This window comes from Populus trichocarpa, chromosome 18 (genome assembly GCF_000002775.5).
Source record: "Populus trichocarpa isolate Nisqually-1 chromosome 18, P.trichocarpa_v4.1, whole genome shotgun sequence".
Lineage (NCBI taxonomy): Eukaryota > Viridiplantae > Streptophyta > Magnoliopsida > Malpighiales > Salicaceae > Populus > Populus trichocarpa.
In genome coordinates this window covers 1700556-1720958 of record NC_037302.2, presented here as the reverse complement: position 1 = coordinate 1720958, position 20403 = coordinate 1700556, and the positions used below count along the sequence as shown (strand labels likewise).

The 20403-nt window shown below is 33.0% G+C and overlaps 2 protein-coding genes across 3 annotated transcripts; one reads left to right on the top strand and one right to left on the bottom strand.

The window, feature by feature from the left end:
- Positions 1-9936: 9936 nt before the first annotated feature.
- On the bottom strand, positions 9937-15216 carry LOC7458393 (uncharacterized). Its single transcript, XM_024589695.2, has 9 exons — positions 14789-15216; positions 14232-14437; positions 13209-13390; positions 12760-13044; positions 12623-12681; positions 12482-12518; positions 12298-12369; positions 10776-11100; positions 9937-10544 (listed from the first exon to the last, which is right to left on the bottom strand). Exons 1-9 carry the CDS (start codon positions 14919-14921, stop codon positions 10167-10169), a joined length of 1677 nt encoding a protein of 558 aa, XP_024445463.2. The 5' UTR covers positions 14922-15216; the 3' UTR covers positions 9937-10166.
- A 1361-nt stretch (positions 15217-16577) lies between these two features.
- LOC7458394 (hydroxyproline O-arabinosyltransferase 1) lies at positions 16578-20012 on the top strand. 2 transcript variants are annotated; one of them, XM_002324279.4, is made up of 8 exons: positions 16578-17124; positions 17619-17686; positions 17779-17980; positions 18064-18161; positions 18253-18322; positions 18504-18575; positions 18744-18857; positions 19557-20012. In XM_002324279.4, the coding sequence occupies exons 1-8, from the start codon at positions 16720-16722 to the stop codon at positions 19614-19616; spliced, it is 1089 nt and encodes a 362-aa protein (XP_002324315.1). In that variant the 5' UTR covers positions 16578-16719; the 3' UTR covers positions 19617-20012. The 2 variants fall into 2 exon arrangements, with proteins under 2 accessions (XP_002324315.1, XP_052304976.1); XM_052449016.1 differs by lacking the exon at positions 18504-18575 and having other exon boundaries at positions 16583-17124.
- Positions 20013-20403: the final 391 nt, after the last annotated feature.

Below are 20403 nucleotides of genomic sequence, written 5' to 3'. Positions count from 1 at the left end.
CAACGAGAGAAGGAGCCGTTTAGATACCAGCGTTTCTGGGCAACTGCTAAAGCTGCCATGTGTAAAGTTTTGGGAAACGGTCAGTTTTGCAAGTACGAGAATGTAGTGGTGGTTTACTAGTTTCTTCGAAATTACCCGATGCCATTGTTAGAGGAGTTTTATGGGTTTCAAACTCTTAAACTGTCCCTTTCCTTTCCATTTTTCCCAAACGGGGCGTTGTCATGAAACTTTATTTTTTGAAATGTGTTGAATCGATGTTAGATGTTTTTTTTTAAAAAAATAGTTTTTATTAATGCGAGCTGTAAAAAAAAATGAAATTTGTATATAAGTTTATGGTGCAGTTTAAAATTATATTCTAAATAACATTTCATAAAAATTTATTTTTTTATATATTTTTAAATCGTTTTCACAAGGTAATGTAAAAAATAATTTTTAAAATTAAAAAATATTTTAAAAAATAATTGTTATGATACTTTTAAATACCACTATATTATTTAAATATTTTGAATTTAAATATATGAGAAAAATATATTGAGTAAAAATCAATAGATTCAATACCTGTGTGATCTGCTGAATATATCATCAACGACGTTGGCTGATTTGTTAGACTGGTTCAAGAATCAAGCTGGTGCTTTCGTCCCGGCATTTTATGTGATGGATGAGGGCATTGCTTACGGCAAGACTAGCAATTTCTTGTGTCAACTCTTCTATTAATAGTCTTTGTCAGAAATTTACGCAATAATCTAATTATTTCAATTCTTGAGCCTGATATAAAACTTGGTCAGCAAATTATGAATTTAGCTTTGCGAGTTTGTATTATATATATATATTTTTATTATTAATTTGAATGTTCGGGCTAGCTTATTCCATCTCGATCATATAAAATTCTAGTGGCCATAAAAAACCTCGAACTCATAATTATTAGAAAATAAACCCAGACCTTACTAATTTAAACTACCCCTCAAATATTATTTTCTATATTTTGAATCAACTGCATTGCCAGTTTAGACATCATTTATTTTTCAAGTTTCAAGTGTAAAACTTGGATTAACACAGTGATTTATCTCAGATTCAGTTTGATTTAAGATTTGAATTGATTTGGATTAAAAAAATAATAAAAAAAAAGAAAATAAGCAGATTGACTTGTTGATCTATTCTTGATACAATAAAAAATTAATTGATTTTTTTTTAAAAAATTGATTAAAGTGATACTGTTTTTATTTTTTAAAAGAATTTTTTAGTTGACCCTGACCCGTAATCTGGAATGTACCCTGCCCTTGAAATCTGTTTTACAACATGGCTTTAACTACTCAGAGTTTTGTTACCCTTTATTACCTGACAGTCAAAGAGTCAAGATTCCGCAGGACTAGTTTCCTCTCCGGCCCACGTAATTACTCCGAAAGACAATCAATTACACTGGTAAAATTATATTTATTTATTTTTTAAAGTATTTTTTTATTTAAAATTTTATTAAAATAATAATTTTTTATTTTTTAAAAATTATTTTTAATATTAACATATCAAAACAATATGAAAAAATAAAAAATAATTTAAATTAAAAAAAATTAAAATACAAAAACAAACAAAAAACGCAAATTCCAGTTGCAAATAGTACTTGGAATCGTGTTTTAAAAAATAGTAGCAATTATTTTTTAAAGTGCTTTTCACTTGAAAATGTATAAAAATAATATTTTTTATTTTTAAAAAATTATTTTTGATATTAACACATTAAGATGATCTGAAAATACCTAAAAAATATTAATTTCAAGCAAAAATATAAAATAAAAATAAAATTTTTTAAAAAATATTTTTAAAACACAAAAAAAACAGTAAATTAATAAATACTACATAGTTACTTAAGTTTATCATAATTAATTTTTAACTCCACCTTTAATACCCTAGCCACTCCTATACCCTAGCCACTCCTTGGGCCCTCGCCACCAACTTGTCCGGTGCATTGTTGCATTACCGGTCTGGTTTAAGCCATAAGCTGTCAATACCACCTGTCCAAGCTACATTGGCTGTGAGAAAATTAAATCGGAGAAACTGAGGGCTCAGTATTTTAAAATGGCATCCACTCTGTACGTGTCCTTAACCTTGTCATAATTAGAGTTGTTTTTATCTCTGCTGACAATATTCCCACAGAAACAGCAAGTTTCAATTATGAAATTGTTTGAACTTTAGCCTACTTGCCTCCTTCAGAGGATCAAAGATTCAACAAGCGGGAGACAGGCAGATCCAAATCAATGCCCTCCACCCTTTTCTTTAACGTTTGTCAACAGTAGGTTGATTGTGATAAAAGTTTCCCTGGCTAGCCTGAGGAGGTTAACAGCTGGCACTGCTAGTATTTTATTTCTTCTTAATTCCTCACGCCCTAGCCTCAGCCTTCTCGTGGTTTCAGCAGTCTCTTGGGTGGATAATGCCTCCTGCAGATAAGGTTTGAAACTTGATATAATATTATGTTCTACAAGGGACGTTATCTCAAGCCATTGGAAATTCCAAGGTGAAAATAAATAATGTTGTAAAATTGTTAAACCTTCTGCAAGGGGGCAGAGTGACAGCTGAGACAATGATATTGAGTAGACAGATTTTTATATGCCAAGTATTTGGGGATATTTTGTATATACAAAGTGATTGTAATTGAAAATGATTGAACTTGACCTTCATTTTAGTATTGCCAAATTGTTGGAGATCATGAATTTTTAAGTTTATGTTGTCAGCTTGAAAGATAAGATCAAGGTAGTCTACATTTTCATAAACCCAGTTGAAAATTTCCAGCCACAAACGAATTCACTGGGTTAATTCTAAAATAATACTATTTTAATTTATTTTTAAATAAAATAACATCGTTTTAAATAAAAATAAAAAATTTAAAATTAATCCAGTCGAGTTTTATTCTTGTTTAATCAGATTTAACCAGATAAGCTTCAGATTAATTTAAAATAAAACTCAATCCAAACTAGAATTTATATTGATAAATTACTTAATTTACCAGCCAGACATGAACAAGTCTTATAACCATGATAGCATGCCAGGTATTAAAAATAAAAAAATAAAGATCATAAATTAATCCTTGTGGTATTAGTGTAAGAAAAATAATCCAACCAGACATAACTTTTGTCCGATCTGCATAATTTAAATTTTAATGAAGTTCGGCTAAGTTTTGTACCATGATTAAGCACATTAGCTGTCTTTATAAAACCTTGTTGACTAGATATCAACGACGTTAATAATATTATATGTCGGCATATTGTTTCTGCCTCACAAGCCTTGTATAGCCGACTAATGTTCATGCTACTAGCCGCCTGTGGTCAGTGTATCCATATCTTGTAGAGGATCCAACGTCCCATGAACGTTTTACAGACAGATGGGCTTGTACCCATTTGATAAAAATAATAATAAATAAAATTGGTGTCGCTTTACTACAGGGCAGGATTAATATGTTTGGAATTATTTTTTTTAAAAGTGTTTTTTATTTAAAAATATATTAAAATAATATTTTTTTATTTTTAAAAATTATTTTTGATATTAGCGCATCAAAATAATTTAAAAATAATTTAAAAAATATTAATTTAAAATAAAAAAAACTAAAAAAATTTAAATTTTTTTAAAAACACTTTTACATGTCTTTAAAAAAACAAGATTACAAGCCAAAAATCCAAGCAGTTAACGTAGAATTGCAGTTGTGGTTTCTAATGATGAGTTAGGTGGAAGTGAAACTATCTGATGATCTCTCCGGCAGTGGGTTTGTTTTTTTCACCACTGATATCATTTCAATTTGAGATTCAAAAGGAGATTAAGAAAAAACATGAAAAGTTTTATTGGAAAATGATTTATTTTGTTTTAGATTTAATATTGTGATGTAATATGTTTTTAAACGAGTTTTTTTAATTAAAATTATATTAAAATAATTTTTTAAAATTTTCTATTTATAACACTAGTATATTAAAATTTTTAAAAAATTAATTTAATATTTCTTCGAGTAAATATAATGACAAATAAAATAAAGGGTCAGTGATTATTGTGCTTCTCGATCCAATCATTATGAATTGACAAGATGAAGAACTTGTGTAATATAAAATAGTAAGAAATTAGCTCTAAAATATTCGACCGTGAAAAGAAGGTGGTAGAATGGTGGCGAGCACTCTCCGCTAATCACGAAAGGAGATCTGAGTGGCTGGAGTCTACATTTTAGAACGAAGAAGATCATTGATTTCAAGAAAAAAAAATGCGTGACAGTTGGGAAAAGAGAGACGCCGTCCCCTCACATGGTGGTTTGCGGTTGGGAAAATGGAGAACGGTTGGTTGAAATTAGTTGCATGGTTGTGTGGCGGGAGACATGGAGTTCTCGGAGCGCAATAATACATCATATGGCAAAAAATTCCACTGGCTTAGTGATTTTAATTTAAAATGATATATTAAAATAATATTATTTTTTAAAAATCAACACATTAAATAATTAAAAAAATAGATAAGTAATTAAAAAATAAATAACTTTTTATGAAATATTGTTGGAATACAATTTATTATGAGAAAAAAAGAAAATGTATATTGATGCTTACCTTCTCTCAAAGTCCATCAATGTGATGCCAGCCCACTTTTATATGCATCACGACTATGCTTAGTGCTTCATCTTCAAGCTATGAACCTTCCATTTAGGTCTTTTTTTATTGCAGGGTTGCATACAATTTTTTTATTTTTTATTTTTTGCATAAAAAAGAGGTTGCCATAGAGATTATATATATATATATATATATATATTAAATTCAAGATCTTAGCTCTATACTGTAGCATCACGGGGCTCAATTCCTCGATCTCATATGGTTAATTTGAAAAGCCGGAGCGAGCTTGCCAGGCATGGGGTGTTTGCCATGTGGCTAATATTTTCCACTTCGACAGGGTTCGTGTTTTCCAAGAACTGAAGGTTGTTGGATTGAATTGTCTCTTATAATTGTCTGAATATAATAAATTTATCAATTTGATATAATAAGATTTTTCTATTATTTATTTATTTATTGTCATGTCAAATTCTCATGATTGGTAAGTAGTGTTTGAAAATATTAAATTGTATTGTATGTAGAAAATAAAAAAAAAAGTCCCCCCTGTGTGACATATATAAATTACACTTTCTTTTTAGTTGTCGCCATTAAAATTTCAAATTAGACGATAAAAAATAATTTTTTTTATAAATCTTAAAAATAAATTTATAAATTTTTTGATTTCACTATCAAAGACGTGAAGGTCTTAGAAATTCCACATATCTACAGTAAAAATAATAATTAAAACGCGTTATGAATAATTAACAACCACAAAATAAAAAAAACTATACATCTCCTCACTTATACTATTAATTATAATAATATTTTTTTTAGTTTAGTTTTTAATATTACATTTATGGGCATTGTACTCCTACCTTTTTTTAATTTAAAGGTTTCTATCTTAAACTCATGATCTTAACTGTGTGATTTTAACAACAAGTTTAATAAATTATTTTGAGTTTTTTTTTTAATTTTATTATTTAATATTATGTTGATTAAGAATTAAGTTTTGTGATTTATTTCAATTTATTTTCTATGAGATTATTCATATCTCATGACTTGGGTCATGAGTCATGGGTTTGATGTGTTAATCCTAGTTGACTCAAATTATTTTTTTATTAAATTTTTTTAATTAATTTTTTTTTTAATTTTTTCTTTCAGTAACGGGTTAATTGAGCATTGCACTTCATAATTTGTTTTAATTTGGGTTATTCTGGTCTCGAAACCCGGGTTGTAGGCTTGATAGGTTAACATGAGTTGACCCGAGTTATTTCTAGGTCTTTTTTTTAATTTCATCATTTTACATTTAATTTATTGAAAATTGAGCCTAGTAATTTGTTTTGATTTACTTTTCACGGGGTTATCATGATTTTATGACTTGATATGCAGATTAATGGGTTAACTCTAATTTATTCAAATCAATTTAATATGTTGTTGTTTCAATATTTATTTTAAAAAACTCATATTAAATATTTATTATGAGTTAAATATTTGAATTGTTTTAAAAGCTGCCAAAACTGAATCATTTTAAATCAATTTTTATACTTTTTTTTAATTAAAAAAAGTTATTAGTAATGCTTAAATATTTATTTTATGTTAAAAAATATGATAGACCCCGCAAGCAAAGCGCGTGAGAAATGATGTAGCTGAATTGAAAAGGAGAGGCGAATAAATTAATTTCCTAAAGAGGGTCTAAACGATAAGAAAAGCTGAACCTCTAGTATTACAGTGGGCCCAAACCTGGCAAGTTAAGTAACCGAGGAATGGGACCCCCCTTGTTTTTCAAAGAAATGGAGGGCAGTCAAAAGTCGGCCTCGTAGCCCACCAGCTGTTGATTGTTGAAGGGGTCATCTAGAAAGATTATTAAAAATGAGCATTCTAAATTGATAACGAAAACTTTAAACAAAAAATAATAATTCTTCTTCTTCCTCTTCTTCTTATTATTAAAAATAGTTAATTAATATATGAAAAACACTGTAACTGTAGAGATATTTACACTGTTAACTAAAATAATGTGATGACTCTTTTACCCTTCCACCTAAAAAAACTTTACAATGACTAAGTAATGATTTTTTGATAATTATAAAATCAGCTCAGAAAAAAAATTTATATTTGACTGAAAAAAAAATTAGGCAAGTGTTCAGGGCGAGTAGAAGATGCTAATATCTTTTAGGCGACACATACAGTGTTTTTTGGCATAAAAAAAATACCCTTACTCTTTCTCTCCTCAATGTAATCTACCAAACATTATATTTTTTAATGTAGTCCTTATTCTTTGATTTTTTTCTTGGCTATTTCATTAAAATTTTTGTGGTTTTGAATTTTATCATTCAATTTTAAATTGATAGTATTATATTTTTCAATTTGATCCTCGTTGTTTTGATTTATAATTTTCTTCTTGGTCCTTTTATAAAATTTATTATTATTTTTAATTTCACCATTCAATTGCAACATTGTTTTTATTTTTTTATGTCAACTTGTATCCTCATTTTTTTAAATTTTGTTATCCTTTTACTAAATTATTTCTTTTTTCAATTTCACCCTTCAATTAAATATATAATTTATTTTGTATTTTAATTTTGATCATTATTATTTTAATTGATATTTTTTGAAATCTTTTTGTATAGTTAAAATTATTTTTCCAATTTTATCCTTTAATATTTGATTAATTGAGAATTAGACTTCATGGTTTTTCCAGATTAGGTGCTTCGGGTCTAACAATTTAGGTCACAAGTTTGACAAGTTAACATAATTTTTATTTTTTTAAGAAATGACTTTATAATTCTTTTTATTTTTTTTATAAAGTTATTCCAATCACATAATCTAGGCCGTGAGTTTGATGGAATATCCTGAATTGACTCAACCATAATTAACGTGGTTAAATATTTGTCATAACCGATTTTTTAATAGTCTTTTTCCATTTCAATACGTAAACATCATTTTTTTACACAAAAATATATTCTAGCACCAGGCGAAGCGTGGGCACCAATACTAGTTATCTCTATTGTGCTTCTTGAATTCACATTTTCATAGTGATATTTATTGTAGCCTTTCCTTGATTATGATTTTTGTTTTAGCCCTTCCTTGATAATAATGAATTCGATATAATAAGAAATTAGTGTTCTTTGGCGGATTCCTTTTTTTTTTTGTTTGGCGGCTGAGTCAACAATGTTACCCATATCATCTGCCTCCATTGCTTAAATTTATGGAAGAAAGTCAACGAGAATAGTTCTCCGCTTCCCAGAACCCCGTCCCGAGGTTCCTGTAAAGGTCGCATTTGTAAGCGGCCGCTATCCCTATGAAACGTATACCGTGTTTTGATGACATTTATTATGTTATATTCAATTCAATTTAGTCATTAAATATCACATTGCAAGATACATTTTTTTCTTTAAAAAATTACCAAAAAATAATCCATCAAAAAATCATAATTAAAACTATATAAGGATGATTTCTTATTTTAAATTTATCATATACTATAATGTGTTTTTTTTTTTAATCTCCTGTCAGCTGGTTTTTTGCTTTATCAACTCGTGCTATGTCGAGTGCTGGAACTTGGTTTTTTTTAAAAAAACCCTACTAAACAAACTATTTTAATGTTTTTTTACATAAAAAATTCAGAGTGTAAGTATAAAAACTTATCGATAAAGTCCTAAAAATACAAATAATTTAGGAATAGGGTTCTCGGATTTGGATAATTAGTTAATCAATTGGCCATAATAATCTCATTCATTCTCTCTAGTCAATGAGGTTGATAACTTGTACTGGGTGTTTAATAGGCCAAAGTAATTTGTGACTGGTATTTATAAAAGGTTCTATTTAATGAAGATGAAGACTTTCCAATATTCAAATAAATATTTTTTTATAAAAAAAATATAAAAATATTTTTTTAAAAAATACTCTAAAAATAAATATACGTAACATCATACATAAATATGCCAACAATTAAATATCTCATAAATTAAATGAATACATATAACAACATACAGAAAATTAAAACATATATGATAAATCTTGACTCTTCTCGGTCCAAAAGACCGAGCATGTGAGGATTTTAAACGTTGCTGCTGCTCACTTTTGCTCTTGTTCCACTGACAAATGCATTCAGAATCCCATTTCATTCTTTCCTGTATACTTGTGTGAAAACCTTGCATCGAGCTCTGCAGAAAGCAACGAGAGAGAATAGTATAATGGATTGAATAATATCTTTTCTCAACAAATGGCAGCAATGCAATTACTAGAAAGTCGGGCTGCGGCTTTTGAAACACAACCTAGGTGTTCTAATTGTTTTTGAAACACAAGGTGTTCCGTGACTTCTATTAGACAATTATAACAATATTATAAACTCAACCCCGGGTTGAGCAAAAAAATAAAAAAACTGATTAAACTGAGAAAATTAAAAAAAAAATCAAAAAAAAAAACCGATTAAAATTTTAAAAAAACCGGCCGGTTCGGTTTCGGTTTTATAAGTAAAAAACTGAAAAAATCGAACTAAACCGAACCGAAACCGAAAAAAACCGGAAAAAAACCGAGCCACAACCGAGCCAAAACCAAGAAAACCGAGCCAAACCAGTTTGAACCGGTTTTTTCTCTAAAAAATCAAACCGAACTGAAACCGGTCGGTTTGACCCGGTTTCGGTTTTTTTTTTTAAAAAAATTTCAATTTAATTATTTTTTTTTATAAAAACCGAACCGAACTGAAAATAATCACCCTTACTCAACCCTGCTTGCTTTATTGGTGAATCTGGTAATTCGCCGACTCGAATTCTTACCCAGGTTTGCTTAATGTTGATCCAAGAGGAAGATAATCTAGTAAATCCGGTAAGTTGTTAACTTATGACCTGATTTACTAGGTTAAAATCCAGATTAAACTTATTTTGATTTTTTTTTTTAAATATTTTTTTTATATGATATAATTTCATTTTTTTTAAATATAATATTATTTTAAAGTAACACAAATCAACTCAGACCCATATACCCTGTGATAAAGGAGGAGTTCTATAACTATGAATTATATAATCCACGTGGCATCTTGCATATGCTTGTTGACACGCTATCAAACACACAAATGGCAATGCTTTGTTTAAACTTAGTTTTGATTTCAGGTCCAAAGCCTCAATTTTAGAATAAACCAGGCCGAAGGCGGCCCTCAAATTTTGGAACAATTTTTTTTAAAGAATCGTAGAAGGTGAAGCTCCTCTTTTGTAATTTCTCAGCCTAGTAGTTGGGCAAGCCCATTTTTGTTTGATTGCTACAATAAGTAAATATTAGAGAGAATAAATCCCATTCATTTTTGCATTTTATTTTTTTTATTTTAAAATATATTTTTTAGCGTTTTTATACTAATATTAAAATAATTTTTAAAAAATATTATTTTAATATATTTCCAAACAAAAAATATTTTTAAATTTTTGTCCTTGTTGTTCTTAGAAAGCTTGAAACAATGTCACAAACAGGCTTAAAGCACATGTTGATGGAGGTTACACTTGACAACAATTCCAGCATAACTTGGAGAAAGTACCAAAAGACGTTAATGCACGTATACAAAGCAGCAAATCAAACCGAAGAAGAAAAAACCTCGTCAACCAAATGCCAACAATATGATGAAGTGATCTAAATTTTCATTTTTCAGGAACTTTTTTCCCTTTCCGAACCTTGTGCTGATTCAGACACCAGCTGCTTGGAATACACACGGTGCCGCCTTTCTCTACCATATATGACCCAGAAGATTAGAGAAAGCATAACTGCAGTAGAGACCATCACCAAACCTATGTAGATCCATCTACTGTATCTCCTGAGACTTGGACAATGATCCTTGTATATGTCACTGAATGTTTCCCTTGCAAAAGTGCAGTCTCCTAGCTCAATCAGGAAAGGAGCATAATTATTCAATCCATAGCTCACATTTATTGCAGCTGACATTTGGCTGTAGAATGCAGGGGTCAAACGTCCTGTCGTAGCACATATCCCGCTTGGTGAAACCTGACACACATAGCTACTCCATACCTGAACAAGTTGAGCGAAAACGTTGAATAATTCTTCCAATTTGTGGCATGAGGGAGTTTGTAAAAGTCTCCAGTTTCTTTGCTGATGTAATGTTATTAAGGGAAATCTTAGGCAGAATGAAAGGGCTGGCAAGAGTTCGTTGAATCCTGCCTTTACTTTATAGCCTAGTAATGGTTCCTTCAGTACATATGCATCTTAAAACTTCAATTGTTTCTGGCTTCTATTAATTACCTGTGTAGCATTGGTCAAGTCCACCTCACCAGCACTGCAAGGCCGAATCGTCAAGTCGGCATAAAATGGGTTGCAGAGTATTGGCACCAACGGACCAGATTGGTTGATGTACATTGGTTTGAAGTTGGGGGAGAAGTTGAGATTAGAAACATTAGTGATGACCTGGTTGACCACTTCTACAAGCTGGGAAGTGATTTCCTTGCTCTTTATCAAAGTATCTTGGGTAGTTGCTTGGTCCACACAGGGCAGAATATCGTCTAAAGCAGTATGAGCAGTGGGGTTGTGCACCCAATGATCCATAGCAACACAAGTATCTCCAGCCACGCTAGCATGTAAAAGAAAGAATAATTAGAAATTTGGTGAGGGAATCATAAATAAATAAATAAATAAATTTAAGAGAAAAATGAAGAATTATAAAGGAAATAAGAAATCTAAAAGGACTACTTTTAATTTATTTAAGCATACTAGATTGCAGGTTAAGAAACAATAGCACTCACACCGAGGCTTGTAGCCCAGCGGCAGAGGCAAGGTTTCCTTGCCTCTTTCACCTGGGTTCGAGCCTCAACGTGCACGCCTGTCACCCCCGCGGTGTCTTACCTGCCTACTGGGCTTGCAAGGTGTTCAGTGGGTCCGGGGATTAGTTGTGGTGTGCGTAAGCTGGCCCGGACACCCCGGGTTACCAAAAAAAAAAAAAAAAAAGAAACAATAGCACTCCTAGACCTAGTAAAGGTATCACTTGCAGTGTGTTTGTTATCCCAACCCCATCATCCTAACGATGTCCATTTTGAAGACTATATCCGTGTCATGATGTGACAGCATTCTATTAATCCATTAAGGGACTGGATAAATTTGGAGTTAACATGAGATGCCAAACGAAGTTCAGTACGAATAAGATCCACCACCCTTTAAGATCCTTTTAACTTCGAGTCTATTAAGGGATTCATAGAGTGATCGCCTCCTATAAAAGGATGCTTCCAGTTGAAGTGAGCACGGTGAACAGGCTCAACAATTAGACAAAGCAACCATAGAAGTAGAAACAAAACAGTAGAGGGGAAAGAAGTTACAGAATTGAATATGAAAGATGAATGAGAACATGATATAGGGGAATCATTTTGGAGAAAGTTGAAACAAAGAGATGAATGTTATGTGTTGTGTGATATCCAATGTGGTACAAACAGTTTGATCCTTGTTTCAAACATGATCACTAGAATTATTTCGGACTAAGAATATTTAAGTTTCAAATGGCAGGACAGATTCACTGTTTGGAAAATTGTTGACAGTAACTACAGATCAGTCTTCTCTTTACAAATAATACCAACCAGAAGGCTGTAAGAAGATGATTTTCACATTTCTCACCACAAGGACTAATCAAAATATTCTAGTAAGTTTCAACCCACTAGATGATAAATGTCAGCAAAAAAATTTAGTTCAGTGGACATAAGAGTTGGTATCTGTACCAAATAGACTTTCACGAGACATCTGCAACTGGACCAATAAGCATAGTCAGCAGCATATAACTTACTTGTGGAGAAGAAGGAATGTGCCACACAAAATGAATGTTCCAGCAACAAGAATCCATCCAACGATGACCAGGCTGCAACAATTTTATGAGGTTCATCAATCGAGAGCAGGTAACAATTAAATGCAATAATACTGAGACTACTAGACAAAGGGGCACGAATGTTGAGATATAGAAAATCACTTACATGTACACCAGGAACTGCATGCCGAAAATTGAGAACACTAGAACACAAACTCAAAACATCATTACATGCGCTTTGCAACAACTTTTAAACATTGGAATTATTCACACTTTATCTTATCAAGAAAAAAAGAAGAGGGCTTACAGAATCCAAGAAATGTTAGGAGAAGCATAATAGCAGCAGTAGTAATCAGTGCCACTCTCCTGCATGAACATGCTCATTATATGATCAAGGTGACCTACTCAATCAGATACAATAAGCTTCGGTATCCTTCAACTTACACAGAATCCAGGAGATCTTTTATGTCTTCTGAATTATCCACTGTTTTGTCAGCAAGGACACTAGCAGAAGAATTAATTCTTGTGCCAATCTGGTCAATATCAGTTTGGACATTAGAAGGTAGAAAAACTTCATCAACTCCAACTAGCTTGGCTGAAGCAATAAAATCTGACACAGCCCTTAGTTTATCGACTGTGGTGTCTGCCTGATTCACAACATACTCCAAAGTTTCTGTTGTGCTTTTGTGAAATCTTTCCTGAGCAGTATATAGAACAACACATCCAATCCTGTGGCCAAAAAATTCAGCATTAGTTTCTTCATAATAGATTGATGCATGTATACACAGGTGCATGCACATATGCGTGCATGTGTGTGTGTTTGTGTGTGTGTGTGTGTGTGTGTGTGTGAGAGAGAGAGAGAGAGAGAGAGAGAGAGAGAGAGAGGCATCTACATAGCACAAATGCTGAAGAGAATGAGGAAAACGAGGGAGAGAGCATAAGCTGTTTGAGAGTAGCCATAGCGCTGCCTTTTGCAACAGAAATGACAAAGGCAACCAAAGAGTAAGCACAGCCCAAATACCAGGAACCAGACTGCAGCAATAGCAAACAGAGGAGCTGCAGTGAAACCTACAGACTGCATTCAAACAAAATTTTCAGTTACCAGAGAACTCTCGAAGAAATCTGAAAATCCAGGCTAAACACACAATTAGAATGTGGTTAGTATCAAACAAGTAAAATCCAACACAGAATGTCCATTCAATAACTCTACATTGTTTTCCTCGAGCACAACATCCACCGATAACTTTTCATCACCTGCTAGAAGGTAGATTATTGATTAATGCTGTTATTTTATTTTGATTAACTTGAATCATTTGCCTAGAGAAGACTATTATTCTGGTTCAAGAATTTAGATAACATGCAAGGCACATTTCAAGCAAGTAGCATTAAACACTGCTTGATATCAAACCATATCAACAGCATGCCTCATCACAATCATTCTCATAACGATATCGGATATCAGAACTAGCAATTTGTTATCTGCAACAAACTGAAATGAAAAGTATTTATACTGATTTCAACAAGATTCTAAGATTATTGGTATTTTTCTTGATTAAAAGATTAGAGAAATCAGCAATTAATGATTGAATGTTGCTAAACTCTGCATATTTTTTCCAGTTCTATTAATGAATGCAAATTGGGATCTTTCCTCCATCACAAACAATTATGACATTCATTTCATACATAGTCTCTAAAGCACCTACATTACATTTACTTCTTTCCCTGCATAGCATATTGGCATGCTGACAACATGTTAGAAATGTAAGATCCAATCTAGAAATTGTCAACTGGTAATCAAGAAAGATTGAAACCCTACACGTCTACAACAACAACAGTACATAATCATCAATGAACAACCTAAAAAGACAAAGAAAGATGAGTGCTAGTGGGGTTTGACCGTTGATGAATAAACTTACAGCCCAGTAATGACGATCACTGATATTCCATCCTCCAGTGTATCTTTTGAAATCATTAAGAGGGTCTTTTCTGTAAGTCCTCTTTGGAGCTAACACCAGTACTGGTGAGTTATCAACAGGTTCACCGATGGGTGCCTCCACCACAGGCCTCCTTGTCCCCCATGAGAACTCCATTTCATACTTCGCTTCATCTGCTCTCCCTGCCACTGCATTGCAAAATCAACACAAAATGATACAACTTTATATGCAAACATCAAAGGTGAGTAAAGTTAAGATTTTCTGCTTGGTAGCTTAGAAAATTCAGAAAAACAAAAGAAAAAAAACAAAATTTTGCAAAGCTAAGTGTGTTAGTTTAGGCTTCCAAGAAGCATGAAAACTTGCAATAATCAAGTAAAAAAGTTTCAACATGCACATTTTAGTGGGGTCACATAAAAGTGTTGAAACACTAAAGTATAACACTCCAGTCCCCTTTTTTCTTGCTACATTTTCTCAGAAACCAAACAGAAGTTGATGAAACAGCGGAACTTAACAGAAAAGTTAAGAGAGAAGAAGTGTACCAGCAGGGGGTAGAGCAGAGAAGGTAGGGAAGGGAACAGAAGCACCATGTGAGAGGGGAACGGATGCTGAAGAAGTAAAGAAGACAAAGGTGAGCAGAAGAAGAGTACATGACAGTAACCCGTGACATAACATGATGGCACACGGTCACAGAGAGTGGGAGGGAGGGAAAGAAAGAGGCTCTCTGTTCTTCTTTACTGGGTTGTTTGATGCAAGCTTTTCAGATAAAGACAGAGAACATCTGTTGGTTCTTTTCTTCCTTTCCCATTGGACATGTAACAATCTTAATTTTCTTCTTTCTTTCCTTCTTTTTCCTATTATTCTTAATTAATCTCAACTTCATAAGGTGAGTGAATTAATTAATCTAAAACTAAAAAAATATTAAAAATTTTAAAACTAAAACGGAATATGGTATTTTTATATTAATAAAACTCAAAATAATAAACGATTAATTATTCAGTAACAGATGGAGTAGGAAAGTAGGGAGGTGGAGAGCTCATGTATTATGGTGTGCAATGATGGAAAAAGGGTTCCAATGCAAAATGGAAACCAACTGGATGGGTCCCGGAGGCGGCGAGTTTCCCAAAAAATTACGACCTTTGTCGTCCCTTTTTTGTCTTCGAAATCGGAAATTGTTTTCTGAGGTCCACAATTTCCGGCCATTTTCATGGATTTCAATGTTTTCTTGCCTTCCCGCCTCGCAGCCTATGGCTAGAGCAGGCCATTTTCTTGAGAGAGAGAGACTCCAGAGAGATGGGTAACTGGGCTCTCCAGGCATCCTGTGTGGGCCTTTACCACATGGTTTTCAACTCGATTTTTAAAATCCATCATCAGCAATTATTGATGCGTGTGCAAAAAGAATTGTTCGAGGTATTTTCGTATAAAATCAGAGAAAACGAGTTTATTAATTGAAATTGTTTTTTTTTTTTGAAAATGGATTTTTTCTATTTCTTCGATCCTCTAGAAAATTAAATAAAATCAAAATAATTACCTCTCAAAATCTCTACCGTAAGAAACAATAATCCATTGGGAAATATTTTCATAATAAATAATAAATAAAAAAACTAGAAATACAAACAAAAAAATATTTTGTAAAAATAAACACAGCCTTAAGTTTTTTTTTTTTTCATGTTTTAAGAGTAAAATACTCTCTACCAAACCTTCCTAGACACAAGTATTTGGATCATCTCTACAGTTTAGAGTTGCTAGAGATGAAGCAAAATATCCCTTTTCGTTGATTATCTCCCACGGTTCCAAGCCCATCAAAATTATAGTGTGCAGTATCGAGGCACTATAATATTTTTTTAAAATTATTTTTTTATTGTTTTAATAAGATAATATTAGATATAAATTTTAAAAAATAAAAAATATTTCAAAACAAAAATACTTTTAAAAAAAATCAGCACGATAACAAACATTACATTTAAAAATAAATTTTAAAAAATAAAAAATATTTTAAAACAAAAATATTTTAAAAATAATTACCATGGACTATTTAGGAAAAACAATTCAATGCTTTCCATTTTATTTTGAGAATTATGAGAAGATAGAATAAGATAAAACAAGTCTAATGTACAACAAGAAATATTCTTTTTAAATAATTTTTTTTAATTTTAATATTTTAATAAAAAATCACTTTAAAAATAAACAAAATACTCAAACATAAACACAATACTCAAACATGTACAGATAAGAGGTGACGCCCAACTGACATGTCGCCTAGGTAAAAACAATCTAAAATAACAGTAACAGCTCAGTTTGTCAGCGACTTCTTCCAACCACTCCCAAGAAAACTGTTTTTTTTTTTTTTTTTTCCTGCAACGGCCACTGCCTCCTTCCCTCCCTTTCTAGCAGCCGTAGACGCTTATATAACACAGAGAGAGATCTTTAGACTCTAGAGGGAGAAAGTGTGTTTTAGAGAGAGAAACAAAAAATGGGTTGTGGGAATTTCTTCTTTACAGTACTAATAACCTTGTCAGTAGCCCTTATAACATACAACATCCTTATATCAGCAAACGCACCACTTAAACAAGACTTACCAGGTCCATCATCAAGATCAACACTTTTGGTTGACCCAGTAATCAAGATGCCATTAGAAAGATCAAGAAGATCAAGTTTTGGTAAAAAGAGACTGTTTCATACAGCTGTGACAGCTTCTGATTCTGTGTATAATACTTGGCAGTGTAGGGTAATGTATTATTGGTACAAGAAGCATAAAGATGGACCCAATAGTGAGATGGGAGGGTTCACTAGGATCTTGCATTCTGGAAAGCCTGATAAGTTTATGGAGGAAATCCCAACTTTTATAGCACAGCCCTTGCCTGCTGGGATGGATCAGGTTTGTGTTCTTTTGAAATTTGGGTCTGTTTTAGTTTTTTGATTTATGTAGTTTACTTTTAGAATTAGTTGAAGTTGCACTCACTTTGAGAGTTGGTCAAAGTCTTTAGCTTGGTTAACTGAATTTGAGAGTATCATGATTGTTAAAATCTTGATTATTGAACATTGTCACGATTCAAGCTTGAATTTGGATATAAATTGATTGATAGTGTGAGGGGCTAGTGCATTTTGTCGTGATGTAAATTGATTGATGGCGTTATAGTAGAAGTTGCTGGTTGTATAGAGACTATGGCTTGAAGCAGATGGCTTCCTGCTGGCTTCTTTTTGGGAATGATAAGTCAACCCAGCCAAAAAAAAATCCGAATGATGTTCCCCTCATGCTTCAATGGGGAAAATTGGGAGAAATTGGTCGTGTTTGAAGATTTTCCTTGTTTTCGGCGTTATTATTGGTTAAATTTCCATTATTTGCTCATCTCAAATCTTACACAATCACAGGGCTATATAGTTCTCAACAGACCTTGGGCATTTGTGCAATGGCTTCAAAAAACAGACATAAAAGAAGAGTACGAAACGTTAAAATCCCCAGCTTCTGTGACGAGTTGATCTTTATTTCAGTAGATTTGACTTTATCCATGTTGTTTTACTTTGTACTCAGTTACATATTGATGGCAGAGCCAGATCATATTATTGTTAAGCCCATCCCGAACCTATCTAAAGATGGCCTTGGAGCTGCGTTTCCTTTCTTTTACATTGAACCAAAAAAGTATGAGTCTGTCCTCCGAAAGTACTTCCCTGAGGATAAGGGACCAATAACAAACATCGACCCCATAGGAAATTCTCCTGTCATTGTTGGGAAGGTTTGTGTTTTAGTATGCTCTTTCTGACTGTATTATTCTTCCAAATATTGGCCTTTTCTTTATTGTCTGTGCAACATTGTCAGGAATCTCTTAAGAAGATTGCTCCCACTTGGATGAATGTCTCCTTGGCAATGAAAAAGGATCCCGAGACAGATAAAGCTTTTGGCTGGGTGCTTGAAATGTGAGACTTTTGTGGTTAACTCTATTTTTGCGAAGACCTTATTGTAGGCAACTGACCTTTTCTGCTTCCCCTTACTCTTTGCTAAATACAGGTATGGTTATGCTGTTTCATCTGCTCTACATGGCGTTGGCAACATCCTGTACAAGGACTTCATGATTCAGGTTTAATTAAAGTAGCACTTCCTTGCTGTCATACACCAGTCTGAAAAAATGCAGAAAATTCCCTCAAGTTCATCGCGAAATCTCTCTTTTCCTGAAATCATAACGATGTGCCATTTTCCTATATTTCAAATTTTAGGGATTGCCTTTTACTAGTAGTTACCCATTTTGCATCGTTTGACAGCCTCCTTGGGATACAGAAGTTGGCAAGAAGTTCATAATTCATTACACTTACGGATGTGACTATGATATGAAGGTAGTCTACTGTTGATAGACTGATTCAATTTTATGTTCTATGCTGTTCAAGGATGAAGAAAAGATAAAGAGGAACAGCTTCTGACTTCTTGATTTATTGCAATTACATTCATTTGCTATTATTAAGGCTGGTTCAACAAGATTTTGGTTTTTGCTTCTTTGATTGCAGGGTAAATTAACCTACGGAAAGATTGGAGAATGGAGGTTTGACAAGAGATCTTATGATACCGTTATACCCCCAAGAAACCTTCCCTTGCCTCCACCGGGTGTTCCAGAGAGTGTGGTATGTTTCATTTCACCTTATAGTCCTAACACTTGTTGCTTGCATGATTATTATGCACGAAAAGCTTTAACAAACAATTTAACAAGCGTTTCGGCCCTTGGAGTTTTCCGTTCTTGTTCTTTTTTTTCTCATTTCTACACGGGGAACTAATTCTGCCCTAAAATTCAAGATTTTGCTACTTTTACCATTAAGTAGAGCATGGAAAATTTATGCAACCCAACATCCCAGGTGTGAACAGCAACTTCCTGGGAGCATACCCATACAGAATAAACTCAAGCTCCCTTCGAGTATCATATTTAGTGCTGGATTAAAGAGTACTCAACCTTCCTTTTTCGTTGCCTAGGTTGCCCCCCCTAAAAAAAAAGACTCCTTCCATAAAGACTGTCATGTTGAAAGGTCAAATGGGCACGTTAAAAATGTTCTGTAAATTGTTGGATGTATTGAAATTAAGCCTACTTCAATAGTCAGCTTTAGGTATAGTAACCAAGTTTTGCCAAATTCTTGGTTGGAAGGAGACTTTGGGGGAAACTATGAAACCGAACCCCCCCCCCCCCCCCCCAAAAAAAAAAAAAAAGTGACATTGTATCTCTAAAAGCTACCTTAGATATATATTGGATTTGATTTTGCAACGGATAATCATAATCTCGCCCGTCATCAGTTCAAGTTCTTGTTATTTAAGCAAATATAACATGATGGCAGGTTACTCTGGTGAAAATGGTGAATGAAGCTACTGCAAACATTCCAAATTGGGGATCCTAAAGAGGATATATGGTTGGAAACCACCAGGGATGCTTGGGTTTGCTGCTTGATGCGACTTGGGCCTTTGTATACTTTGAGGTGCCGTATGTGATGTGAAAAAGGTTGTGAGCATTTGAATCTCATGCAACCCTTGGTAATCGTTGGGAGCTAGCAGACTGCAATGTGCTCGATGTGATGGTAACTTACACGAATAAATTCAGATCAGACTGACACTATTGGCTGATGTACACTTACAGTATTACTTGAGTATTCCTAAACACTAGCCTTCATCTGCACCTGATTAGTTTTATGTATTATCTATTGTTATCCTTTTTTCCGTAATTTTTTGTTACTTTTAAACAGAGGATAGTCTCCTCGCATGGGGGGAAAAAAACAGTAATATTGTAATTCTAAAAATGGCTCTGTAACACCTGCTTCCGTCTATTGCCAATATTTTTTATTGATGCAATTGGCGAAGGCAGAAACAATGCGCGGGATTTTGGAGCAAAACATTTGCTTAGACAACTGGTTAATAATGCTGTTCTAACACTCCCATAAATGTTAAAGTCTCAATTACATTACAGAACAGTGGCCAGGCAGGCACCCGCTCTTGATATCCATGGTCACCAGCACCATAAATGTTAAGGCTGGCTTGTGGTCACTCGTTTTCCTCACCATTGATAACTAGGGACCATGTATATCATGGCTGAGCTTTGAGTGTGTACTCAAGTAGCCATAGAAGTTTGGTAGGGAAGATTGAAACCAAAAAGCTTGGTTTAAGTTCTAATACAACGAGGGACAAATCGGA